Source organism: Anneissia japonica, unplaced genomic scaffold (assembly GCF_011630105.1).
Source record: "Anneissia japonica isolate Jap-2015-1 unplaced genomic scaffold, ASM1163010v1 scaffold2030_len652032_cov178, whole genome shotgun sequence".
NCBI classification, from domain to species: Eukaryota; Metazoa; Echinodermata; class Crinoidea; order Comatulida; family Comatulidae; genus Anneissia; species Anneissia japonica.
This window is the reverse complement of record NW_022705472.1, coordinates 183,807-197,622: the sequence shown is the minus strand read 5'-3', so window position 1 is coordinate 197,622 and position 13,816 is coordinate 183,807. Positions and strand designations below refer to the sequence as shown.

Genomic DNA, 13,816 nt, shown 5'->3' with positions numbered 1-13,816 from the left:
CTACAAATGAACTTACATAAGCCCTGTTACATTAATACTTACCTGACATTTTAAGTTTTAAAGAATAACAATGACTATAGAATAAAAATGATTATTAGAAAAATATTAAAAATCTAAACAACTTACAATCTATTTAAAAAGCAGTAACTTTTATCAAACATAATCACAACAGAAAAATATATTTTCAAGATATATTGTTATAAGTTTGGGAAAAAGTTTTCTTATCAGAAAACATACTGCATCTTCAAATACATAAAATATGAAATCATGCACTACATTAATATACTGACTTGATAAGTTTATTCGTAGTTTAAACTGCACATGCCTGTATCAAGGCCAATAGACATAAACAAACATACACACAACAGGCATGTGCAGTTCAAACTACAAGATGGCCTATTCACCTGTTTCACACTGCAAACCACTGTATCCAGGTGGGCATATGCAGCTATACCCATTAATCTCATCAACACAAGTGCCTCCATTCTGACAATTATTATTAATACAGTTTTCAGAGTCGATTTCACAGACCACACCCTCAAATCCAGGAACACAATAGCATGTAAAAGAATTGACTTCGTCAAAGCAGAAGCCTCCATTTTGACAAGGATTACTTTCGCACTCAAACACATCTGATGGAAGAATGGTTGAAATTAGTCATGCAGATATATTTATAATTATTAACAGGCCAAAGTATTCCAGGCAGTAATGGACCTTTGTGCTAAAATCCGCCCCATGGGTATTGTTGCTATGGTCACACAATGCAAACACATGCTTTCTGATTGGTCAGTTGTTAAGTTTGGTTGAAACTCCAGAAAGGTTCATATACAATTTGGAGGAAAAGGCAAATAGAAACAAAAGATTTGATGGGGAAACTTGGTTAAAAAATGTCTCCAAGCTGCCATATTCTAAATCTGCACTGATGGAAGAATATGAGCCTAATACTGTACCTTCCATTAGACCTGACTGTAAAGAAATGCTCATTGAAATTTGAAAAAAAATTAATGATAGATTTTGCAGTGAAGCAGATAAATACAAACTAGTAAAAAATATATAAAAAGGATGAAAAGTGCATGGAAGTTACAAATCAGTGAGATGAGAGAAAATATAAATGAATAAAAGCATTACAGGTTATGTTACAACCCATATATGAATGAAATTGCTAAATCAGAAATAAAACCAACAATATTTATTTAGTACCACCTAATGAATTTATTAATTATCATGGTTAAGTGAAGTGTTCTCATAAAATCTTAATAACGATTACCAATAACATATACTTATGGATTATATTTTAATTGTACATAAAAAAAAAAAAGTAACAAAAAACAATATATTTGTTTTACAAGTGTTGTTCAATTAAAAAAAATGTTTTGGAAAGGATTTTATCTCAGAAACACTGTAACAAGAACCCTTTCATTCAGCTAATGTTTATCTGTTCAGATCTATCAGATTACATACACCCTTTGATGGTTATGAAGATAATACGATTTTGTATGTATGTATGCATGTATTACTGTATTCATGTACATTAATAGCACTATGGTGCGTAGACTCCCAAATTCTGCAGGTGAGGTTAAGCAAAAGCAAAATACTAAATGTAATGACAGATGCAATACCGACAGCATTATTTCTTGTTGAAATAATTATAATATAATCTATATAACATTGTGACCAAAAATAATCCCATTACTGAATCATATCTCTGTTAAGATTTTTTATCTGGTGGTGACCAGCCAAAAAAAAAAAGCTAGCACCCAAGTGAAGATGTCTAAAGCAAAAAAATCATGTTCAAGAAGTTAAAAGTCATGTCACACCAGGTTTTTTTGTGAGCTAGCCCCACCCCCTCACTTATTCATTGATCCCCTCATTTCACCTCCATTCCCCCATTTCAATACTCCAAGATACACCACCAGTGTTAAGTACACCAGTGTTAAGTACACTAAGAATTTGCTTAAAATATGTATCCTCGTCCAAAAATTAATTTGAGAGTTGATTTTAAACAAAAATTTAAAGTTACATTATTTTAAGTATAACCTGAACTTCTCAAAATTGACCTAGTATGTAGTGGTTCTACCTCAGCCTGTTTCTATTAATAGTTACATTGCATAAGTGTAACTGGTTGTTGTTGAGACAAAATAAATTAAATAAAAACACTGTTTACAACTTCAACCGCACTTCAGAATCAAATCATATATTGTTAATGACATGTGGCAAACACAGAAACCCAAGCATATACGGTAAACTTTTAGTTGTTGTTGAAAGTAGGATCGAAGATAATGACAACAATAATAAGAATAATATTTGAGCACCCAATTTTCTTAGTGTTGCAGTGCATTCAGGAGAGCCCAAGTGTACTACTGTAACATTGTAAAAATCAAATTGTGAATAAATATTAATTATTATTAATTGGAATTTACATCAGGTTTTATAATGCAATATATTCATATAAATACTTTGTGCCCATCTTATCAAAAGATGAATATATAAAAAGATACCCTAACTTTGCCTAGAGATTTTCAACACTTTATGTGCAGTGTATTGTATTGAAATAGAACCCAATCATCTTTTCCAAAAGTGCATAAATATTGTGTGCAGACATTGTCTTTGCTGGATAAACAAATACATTAAACAATAATACAAAACATTACGCAACAGAATTACTTATACAGTAAGCCATAAGGGTTGAAACTATACAGGAAAGCATATATAAGAAATAGAAATATAATAAAAACAATATATAAATCTGTATGAATACATATTGTAAGTCTTTGCAGGAGAAACATAAGAGATACACAGAAATAACTCAGAGAAAACCATAACATTTGAAACCCAGCATATTCCATAGAGTTCGAAATTTCAAAACAATTACGTACAAATATTTAATGCAGATATTTTATCTTTGCTGTAGAAATCCCAAAAGCATACATAAGTATGCATTTACTATACTGTATACAGAAATTATGAACAAGAATTACTCAAAAAAGAAAATGAAAACGTGCAAAACGTTACAAAGCATTCACTAGAGAAAACTGAAAAAGTATTGTATACAATAAACAACACAACTCAGAAGAATAATCAACCAATAGAGCCAATTTCCAAGTGCAAATCGATATACATATATTGAAAAAATTCTATATTATACACTAAAAAATGTAAACAAACTATGCATAGGAGTACACAAAGAAAAATCCCAAAATAGAAGCATATATTAAATAAATAAAGTAGAAATTACATTAAAATTTGTATGCAAGACTGGAAAAACTGAAGAAGAAAACAGAAAAGCTGAGACTGATCTTAATTTCTGAACAATGCAAAACCTTTAGTGTTTTAACCAAGCAAATATTTTGTATTCACTGGAGGAATCATAAAAGAAAACATTTGCCACAAAAAAAGAATTCTAAAATAAAGAGAAAACTGTAAGATTTAAAAACGGGGAAAAAATAGACATAGATCAAAAACTTCAAAACAATATGAATCTGAATAAAGTTAATAATTATAAAGTCATTATTGTTGAAGCTAGATGAAATTCTTTGAGAATAAATGAATCCCAAAAAAACTTGAAGAGAAATCATATTTGAAACTTGACAAAGAAGCATATTTAATAAATAGAACTACGGGTACCAAGTGTGCAAAACAACATACACATCTGTGGAGAAAACATAAAAGTATACAATGAACAAGACAAAAGAAAATATGTACAGGAATAACTCAGAGAGAAAACCCAAAGATTTTATATCCAGCAAAGAAACATAAATATAAACCATTCACAAGTACAAAACAATAATGTTGTTAAAATCCTTTTTTGCAAACATTTTCTTAACTGGAAAAAAGGAATACACTAAATTATGCAAGGGAATATATCAAAGAGAAAACATTAAGATATAAACCAAGCATTTAATATATAAAAATATTTTCAAGAGTGCAAAACACAACTGTGTACAAAGACATATCTTCAGTGGATAAACCTCAAAAGTATATAAATAACACAAAAAAGATTATGCATAATAGTAAATAACCCTAAAATTAAAAACCCAGTAGAGGAGCGAAATCAAGATATATTCTCCAGAAAAGTGGCAAAGACTGGCTGAAAGGTGCAAATATATACTTTAAATTCAAGAATGCTTTTGTGCTTGCAACTGAGTGCCATATTAATCACAGCAAATATCTGTGGCAAAGAAATTGAATCACCTCTCTCACAACGACTGCCTTCAAATCCACTTGGACAGACACAAACGAAGGCATTTGTCAATTCTTGACATGTGCCCCCATTTAGGCACGGATCACTGCTGCATTCAGGGACATCCATGCCACACTGGGGGCCGTACCAACCCGCACTGCAGCCGCATACATATGAGCCAAATCCTTGGAAACAGGTGGCGCCATTCAAACATGGATTGCTAATGCATTCGTCAATGTCTAGTTAAAAACGGTGAAGTAAAATTTAAGTCTTCATAAAACATAGACCAAAAATTGTATTCAAAATTCTGCCTACACATTTTACATTAATTAGCCCACCAAGAGTTTTATTTAGTGTGCTTCGAATAAAAATTAAGGAGATAACTATGCTACCAGTTATGATTCAAACCCAAAACACACACATTTAGTAAATTTGTATTTAGATTGGATATCATACTCCTATTTTATTTTACTAGTGTCTTGTTTATTTCCTTTATTATTATTTACTCAGTGTCTTTCTTTCAATTGGTTTAGGCCAAAAGCCAAGGATATTCCAAACTGCAAACTTAATCACTTTTCTAAGTGGTATATCTCTTCACAAGACAAACATACAAGGCTTAGGGAGTTAGTGGAGTTATTTTAGTGGAGTTATTTTGGCTACTCAACTCCACTGTGAAGCTATTCAATCAAGTCTTGGTCACCTATAAACATTCCTTTTATTAAAATAAATATGCTACATTTGATTGGTCAATTTGCATCAACTATGGTTTGTCTTACTGTTTTCCTAGATTTTTAATTTGTCCTAAAGTTGGATTTGTCTTTAATCAAAAAGTTTATATTCAAGTATAGGATCATTATGCAAATCACCTTCTTGACAATCCACCCCTTGAAAACCAGGAGAACATCTGCATATGTAGCCATTGATGAGGTCATCACAAGTTGCCCCATTCATGCAAGGGGTGCTTAAACATTCATCAATGTCTGTAATTTTACATTCAAAGTTATTTTACTTACAATAATTCAAACATTTGAAAAATATACTCATAAACACAAAAAATAATATGAGCAAGTATTTGGACTAAAAACTTAACTTTAATGATTAAACGTTGGAATAAATTATGAATAAAAAAAAAAGACTACAATCACGTAAAATATAAGCTAATGTTTTCGGGATACTTCAACAATAAAAATAAAAAAACACTGATGGATTTTAATTACCTTCCTGACACCAGACACCTCTAAATCCAGGTGAACAAGAACAAACAAATCGATTCAGCTCATCTGTACAGAGGGCGCTATTCTGACATGGAAAACTTGCGCACTCGTTGATTTCAAATTCACAGAATACACCCTCATAACCAGGTAAACACTGGCATTGAAAACCGTTTATGAGATCGGCACAAACAGCTCCATTTGTACAAGGAGAACTTGAACACTCAAAGATTTCTAACACATGGAAACAAAACTATAGAATATCATTGAAAACAAAAGTCCTGAAGACTATACCCACAACAGTTTATGAATACGATCAATTACCTTCTTGTTGATTGCATCATTATATTAAGTAGTTTATAAGCAGTATATAGCTATAACAACATCTACTAGGTTATCACTTTTTGGGAACAGGACAATAAATTCTAATTTTTATTTAGATGTCTTTATTATCAAAAATGTTTAAGTTTAATAAAAGATTTTCAATTCTATTATTATCAAATAATTTCATAAATCCCTAAAATATAATATTACCACAGATTCAGGTCCAGGTTTTATTTACTATTCACTTGCAACTTAAAAGCTTTAAACTTGTTACTTAAATATAGTCTATTATAAAATAAAATTTTGTAATATTTAGCCTAAATTGTAAAACGCCGATAAAAATATCGACAAAGCAAAACTGGTATGAGATGTTCACCTCTTTCACACTGGTTGCCATCGTAACCAGGAACACATAAACAGAAGTACATATTCAACTGTTCAAGACATGCGGCACCATTGAGACAAGGGTTGCTGCTACATTCTAATATATCGTTGCTACATGTGGCACCAGTCCAGCCGGCTACACAGCCACATGTGAAGCCACCAACATACTGGAAGCAAGTGGCGCCATTCTGACAGGGATTACTTAAACATTCATCAATATCTATAAGGAATTCGTCAACATTATATTACAACACAATGCAGATATTTGATAAAGTATATTTAGTATACACTAAACACGTTCGATGTTTTCACTTTTTCTGGTATGAAGGTGCATAGTTTTAAATCCTCATTGCTTAATTATCATCTAAAATTCTTAATTCTATTTTGTATCTATCTTTGAAAGAAAATAGGCATTCTTAAATAAAGTCATCAAGTTTGAAATACGATAATTATTGTCAAGTTTACTCCTCTGGTTTTGATTTTGACAAAACAATGTGAAAATTATTTTCACGTTGTCTGGGATATATTTTTACTTAATTTATCGTCCAAAATTCTTAATTCTATTTTGAAGATTCTTGAATAAATTCATCAAGTGTGTAAATATTCAGATTTTATTGTTAAAATGTGAGTTCACTACTTTGGTTTTGTTTTTATTCACAAATTTATGAACTTAATGCATTTCATTATCACCTATTTCACAATGGATGCCTGTATAACCAACTCGACATTCACAAACATAACTGTTGATAAGATCAGTACAAGTTGCACCATTCCGACATGGAAAACTTTCACATTCTCTTATCTCTGTAAGTTGAAAATAATTTTTGATAAATTGAATATAATTGAGTATGATTAAATTCCAGCAATTTATTAATTATATTTTCAACTCTTATAAAAACTCACTTTAAAATAATTATTAGACTGGGTATATTTTAAACCATTTCAGTATTTACATTCCATGAAATAACTTGGTAATGTTTCAGATGTTACCTTTCCAATAATTGTAGAATAATATTTACAAGGCCATGAAATAAATTAATATGTTATGTTACAGATAAGTGATAAGTTCTTCTCCAATACCAGAAATATTATCATCAATATTATTAGTTATCAGAAACATGATTATTTAATGGTTTTTGGTCCGAAATACTAAATAATAACTGGTTTATAATTGAGATGTTAGCAATTTCTTGTTTATGCCTACACTCGTAACTTAAGGTACAGACAACACATTATGTTCTGAATATTTTACCAGTTTTTTCATGTACTTTAAAAATGAATAGATAAAATGACAGTAGAGATAATCACCTTCCTGGCACCAAAGCCCACGAAATCCTGGTATGCAATTACAGGTGAATCTATTTATCTCATCTGTACAAAAGCCGCCGTTCTGACAGGGAGAACTCGCACACTCATTGATCTCAAATTCACAGAATACACCCTCATAGCCAGGTAAACATTGACAGGTAAATAAATTAACCCCGTCAATACACAATCCACCGTTCGTACAAGGTGAACTTATGCAATCATTGATATCTAAACATAACATAATGTATAAATGAAACACAAGTTTTTAACAAATATAATTATTGCCACTAGTTTTTACAGTATAAGCAAGAGAAGGAATATTCTAAATATTACAGTCTTGCTTATATAAAAATACATTATATAGACCAACATTAATACTAATGCTTTATTATTTTATAAACATTACTAATGGTGATACAACTAATAAACAATAAATTTTAGCATCATTTTGGTCTCTAGATCTACCTGATACATCTTGATTTATCTGTACAGTATTACTTCTCTCTAAGTCTTATTGAGCACATAATGCCCAGATGGCCTCCATGCATTTTCTTTCTGGACACTGGACCAAACACTTATAGAACACATACACAGTTCTTTGGGAGGGAATTTCTTAATACTGTATTGTATATAATGGGTAGCTGCAGCTGATAGGATAGTGAAGCATATTAATATTATTATTATTATTATGTCTGCACATGAATCTTTGAAGCACGAATGGGTCAAGTAATCACCAGGGGGTGAAATTGGTTGCACATTGTGCAGTATTGCCTATTTCCATAGTGACCAGGGACCTTTCAAACACTGGACACTTCTTACAATAAATCCTACATAAATGTATTAGAATTTAAATAAATTAACATATGTTAATTTGCACCTCTTTCACATCTGCTTCCTTCATAACCAGGAACACAACTGCAGAAATATCCATTTGTGAGCTCAAGACATGCGGCACCATTGAGACAAGGATTGCTGCTACATTCTAATATATCAATGCTACATGTGGCACCAGTCCAGCCGACCACACAAGCACATGTGAAGCCACCGACATACTGGAAGCAAGTGGCTCCATTCTGACAGGGATTACTTAAACATTCATCAATATCTATAAGGAGGTTGGAGTATTATTATATATCTCAACATCAAAGATACAGTATAGTTAGAAACTATGTAAGAATAACTCCAATATGGTCAGCCTGTATAGCCAGTATCAGCCTTAGCAGTCAATTTAATATAATATTAATAGTAAAGTATATATTTAACAGGGTGATTTAACCAGCTATTAACTCATATGTGAGGTCTCACCACGAAATGAGACGCATCGTTGGTGAAATCATATTGAGATATTCACCAAATATGTCAAAGGCAACATTTTTACAAAATTTTGATTTTAATGTTTTTGAATAACTTGATACTTATATTTTATGATTGTGTAGTTTTTAAGTGAATTTTCTTACTAAAACAGTGTTCTCTTCGCATATTCTGTAATTCTAGTCCTACTATTTATTTGTACAGGTTAGTTTATCTTTGAGGCCGATTTTCTCAAAACCTGGTTCTCATGCACCTAAACTTTAAATGCTAACATATCTGGATCTATTTATCCTAGGGAAGCCATTCAAAGACCAAATTAAAGCTTATAATGTGGTCTACCAAAATGTAATATTAACTCATTTTTTGATTTTCTAACGATGAGACTCATTTTGTAGTGAGACCTCACATATTTTATAGCATTTAGTAAATTTCATACCAGTATGTTATTGTTTTCATGATCAAGTTTTTAGTTCACGATACATACATGATCTTTTGTTAAAAAAAAAAAAAAAAATTATCACAATTATGTGCACTGAATCAAATACGATTCAAAATATATATTCATAGTAAAGGTAATAGTTGACTTATTTAGTGTATAATATAATTTTGTTGATACTTTTTCAGAATTTGATCAATTTTTAATGTAAAGTTTTGTTTATATATCAATTGTTCATAGTCCAAAGTTTGGGAGAGTCTGGACCACTGAAGTGAAATACAATTGAACATATTATTATTATTGTATAATTAATTGGAAAGTGTTTTAGGCAGCGAAATCAAGACATTGTCACCTGTTTCACAAAAAAGGCCCTGATATCCAACAGTACATTCACACACAAAGAAATTGACAAAGTCCTGGCAAACTGCACCATTCCGACAGGGAAAACTTTCACATTCATTTATGTCTGTAAATTTTAAATAATCATTATAAAACAAATTATACAAAACATTATTTATGAAATACTATGCAAAATGGTTATAGTGATACAACTGAATAGACTAAAATCTTGATTTTCAACAGTCTTGGGTATTTATATTGAAAAAAAAGTAAATTTTGTAGAAAACAATATCTAAAGGTTTTCAAAGAAACAAATTTTATATTTTATTATTTTCAGTTATTAAAGAAAATGTAATCTTAGCTTTCAAAAACATGATCTTAACACTGAAAATACAGGAATACCATTTTATTTAAAAACTATATATCATTCATTAAAAATCGTATGTTTTTAATATGTCATTATTAGGAGCTCATCAAAATTCATACTTTCATGGACTCACTAAATCTACTGATCTGATCTATTATAGCAACTAAATGGTTCCAAAGTATGATTAAAAAAAAAATCAGTATTTCATAAGTCACCTTCTTGGCACCAAATACCACGGTAACCAGGGAGACAGTCACAGGTGTATTGACCAATCCCATCTCTACAGAGGGCGCCATTCTGACATGGAGCGCTTGCACATTCATTGATCTCAAACTCACAATATACCCCCTCATATCCAGTAGAACATATACATTGAAAAGAATTAGCAGAAGTTACACAAACTCCTCCATTAACACAAGGTGTGCTTGAACAAATGGCCACTGGAAGAGACAATATTATCAATCCATTTTAGGATAAACATCCTTTTTTCTTTGGTAGTTTATTGGGTTAAAAAAACCAGAGTGCTATTGTGACTAACAAGCACATTGATTGTATCACTAGTATGGTGTTGTTTATAATACATGTCTGCTAATTGACAACTGAAAACTACTATCTGACTTATCATCTATGTAATAAGGTTAAGATAAAATGTTTACAGTAAATTAAGTAAATAATCCTCGAGATAAGGACTCTTGTGGGAATTTTTTGTTTAGGTTGTAATATCACAATGTCAAGAAAAAAATTATTTTGTTCTAGAAATACACCCTGTTTTTCAAAAGAAAATGTTCATTATAAGAAAATGGACTTACTGCTGTTTCTACAGTGACAAGGAACACAAGTATAAATAAAACAATTCATTTTAGAACAAGGAAAAACAAAATTTGTGTAATTACTCTATATCGACCTATCTATCTATATCTACCTACCTACATTGGTCGAGATCCTAGTCCACATATCAAGCGCCCTGAGCATCTTAAATTAGATGGATATGTGCGCTTTATAAAACTACACTATTATTATTATTATTACTTATTAGCTTACGTTGTGGGATAATTTTTAAATAATCAAAAACTGAAACTTGTGCATAATGAGACACTCATATAAAACTACTCAGTATATCATCTGAATAATTTACATAATTGTGTGTAGAGCATAATATTCCTAAATTGGTTAAACAGTTTTATATACTTCTTTCATAAAGTCAATGTATAAAATACATATTTATGATAATGATGGAAATGAAAACTGTGGAATATAAAACAGAAAATGAATTAATGAATGCACGTAATTAGCTATGATTTGATACTCTGAAAAAAATATGTTTATGAACATACAGTGAAAAAAACATGTTATAAAAACAGTGATGTATTAAAATTATGAATGAAAAATTGTTATTACAAAAATTAAAATAATTATTAATCTATCAGTTAGTAAAATATCTCAAAAAATGTAAAATATTAGGAACAAATATTAATTTTATTAATGTCAGCACATAAATTAATGAATATATACTTCTAAACTATAAAAATAAAATATTGCATGGGAAAATATTAGATAGTCATATTTAAAGTTAAAAATATGTGTATAAATAATTATATAATATCAATATTCAATTAATATAAGTATAAACAAAAAATTGTTTTCTTTGCCACATCAACGTGAGTATTTTACCTGAGCTGCAAGTAAGACCCTCAAAGCCAGACGGACAAATGCAATTGTATCTGCCAATTTCATTTACACAGGTGGCGCCATTCGCACAAGGGTTGCTGCTGCATTCATTGATATCTTCAAATATAAACATAAATGTTAATTCTTTCTTAATAAAAAAAAAAACCCTTTACCATTCACTTATCTAGGCTAAGATTGACTCACAGTGAGGAGAATCCTAATATATGGATATTACATGTAGAAATGATTTTCTCAGTTGTGCTATCTAGAAATAGGAGTAGGAATGTTTGATACAAATCACACCAAGGATAACCCTCCATATATCCAAGATCCAAGACTTGTTTCCAGGGGGGATTCTTCCGGAGGAGAAATGGGCAGTACACCGGGAGGCAATCCCCTACACTTTTCCGAAGAGTGTACTGCATTCTATAACATGCACATGGGCCATATTGCACACAGAACCAATGGCTTAAACCTCTTATTCGAAACATCGTGTGCTATCGTAACTTGTATATCAGTCCTTCAGCTAAAACTCAAGGATGCAGATGGAATTGAACTGGAAACCAAAGAATCTCCAAGGTCTAACACACAGACAGTGGCTACCATCAGTTTGGTCAAGTTGCACCCTCTAGTAGAGTAGAATCTTGTAAAATCAGGTTAGTTATAGACCATTTTATCTGGTGTATTCTGGAATAGCGGTGCCAACATCTCGCAACTCACTGGGGGACTTCCACCGTCCTAGCCTAGCTTGAGTAGCTAGCTAATGTCAGATAGAGCGCTGTGCGCACACTGTTGACTACGTAGCACTAAGAGCGTAGGCCTCTGGAAGTCCCCCAGTGATAGTTGTCAGGTTATCGGAATTTTCAGTTCAAATTCTGTAAAAATGTTCTATAGTTGCCATTTTGCATCCCTGAGTTCTGGGGCAAGATTTATCTCTAACTAGAAATCAGCTTAAATTCGTCCATTTTTTGCTTAAGTCAAATTTATCCATATTGCTTAGCTTAAAAATTGCTTAAAATTAGAAAGTCGATTGTACGTTGGCGCTATCTAAGACGATTCTTAAGCCAAGATTTTGCTAAGATTGGGTAATAAATCAGCTTAAATATTTATTAAGGACATCTTAACTTTTTGGACTTACGACATTTGCTAAGCTGAGATTGATAAATCCCAGGCCTGGTCTTTATCGGTTCCATATAATAAATTTACTTTGGTTTGTTTAACCATGCTTGTCAAGAATAAGGTGGTTAGAAAAAATATTAATAAGATTATTAAAATCATAATAATGTATCAATCTCCCTACCAGTTTGACATCGGGATCCACTATAACCTGTGACACAGAGACAAGCAAAGCTGTTGAACCCCTCTACACAAGTGCCACCATTCTGGCATGGATCACTCGTACACTCCATCACATCTGATAAAAAAAATATGGTAAAATGTTGAACAATTAAGTCACTGCAAAGTGGAGGAAGTTGCATACACCTGAAGTTGAAATGATGTTACCATCACTAAGTAGGTACCTTACATCAATATGCTGGGCTCTGGTAGCCCCAGCTATATCTACTACTGTGCACTGCTAAATTGATTGCACTAACTCAAGTTAATAAGGAGAATTTTTTTTTTTAAGGTAAAGTTTTCAACTTATGTACCGCAGATTAAACAATATATATTTATTGTTGGTAATGCTCAAGAATATATTTTCCATTGTGCCAAGTTTACTGTTTATATGTCTATAATAGTATTCTGATATACCTTTTGCTGTCTAATGGTAAAATACAAATGACATGTACATGACATAGGGTGCTGTTGTACAATGCACCGGGATGGATGTCCCACTATCTTTTAGGGTATTGAAAAAACAATTCTAATTTGCCATCCTAAAACCATGGTCAGTAACCAAGAAATGAAAATTGACTTTTCAAAATTTTCTTACTCTCCACATTAATATAAGCTTTAAAATTATGGGCCATAATACTGGAATCGACTTATTATGTTATAAATAAGAGTATTAATGACTTCTCTGTACTGAAGTATACAATACTGCTACAATACTAATTACTCAGTTTAACATATAGCGATAGAATGCTGGTTTTGGGATGGCTGGCCTCATATCAAAAAAGGTGACATACCAAGTTCACAATTAGTCCCAGTGAATCCTACAGGGCAGGTACATTCATAGTAAGTCCGGAAACTTTCACAAACGCCTCCATTCTGACAAGGGTATGGTGTGCATGCATCACGTTCTACAAGAAAAACCAGACTATCAAACTTTTTCTGACAAAAACATG

The 13,816-nt window shown here is 31.4% G+C and overlaps 1 protein-coding gene across 1 annotated transcript in view; it reads right to left on the bottom strand.

Annotated features, from left to right (window-relative positions):
- LOC117105539 overlaps positions 1-13,816 on the bottom strand; it is a 108,836-nt gene that overhangs the window by 51,745 nt on the left and 43,275 nt on the right. The window contains exons 29-41 of the mRNA XM_033246705.1: positions 13,658-13,771; positions 12,829-12,942; positions 11,532-11,645; positions 10,076-10,300; positions 9,507-9,620; positions 8,285-8,512; positions 7,408-7,635; positions 6,790-6,903; positions 6,092-6,319; positions 5,398-5,625; positions 5,047-5,160; positions 4,192-4,419; positions 405-632 (exon numbers count right to left, since the gene is read on the bottom strand). Of these exons, the coding sequence (XP_033102596.1) occupies positions 405-632; positions 4,192-4,419; positions 5,047-5,160; positions 5,398-5,625; positions 6,092-6,319; positions 6,790-6,903; positions 7,408-7,635; positions 8,285-8,512; positions 9,507-9,620; positions 10,076-10,300; positions 11,532-11,645; positions 12,829-12,942; positions 13,658-13,771 (2,277 nt within the window). The remainder of the gene's footprint in view (positions 1-404; positions 633-4,191; positions 4,420-5,046; positions 5,161-5,397; positions 5,626-6,091; positions 6,320-6,789; positions 6,904-7,407; positions 7,636-8,284; positions 8,513-9,506; positions 9,621-10,075; positions 10,301-11,531; positions 11,646-12,828; positions 12,943-13,657; positions 13,772-13,816) is intronic.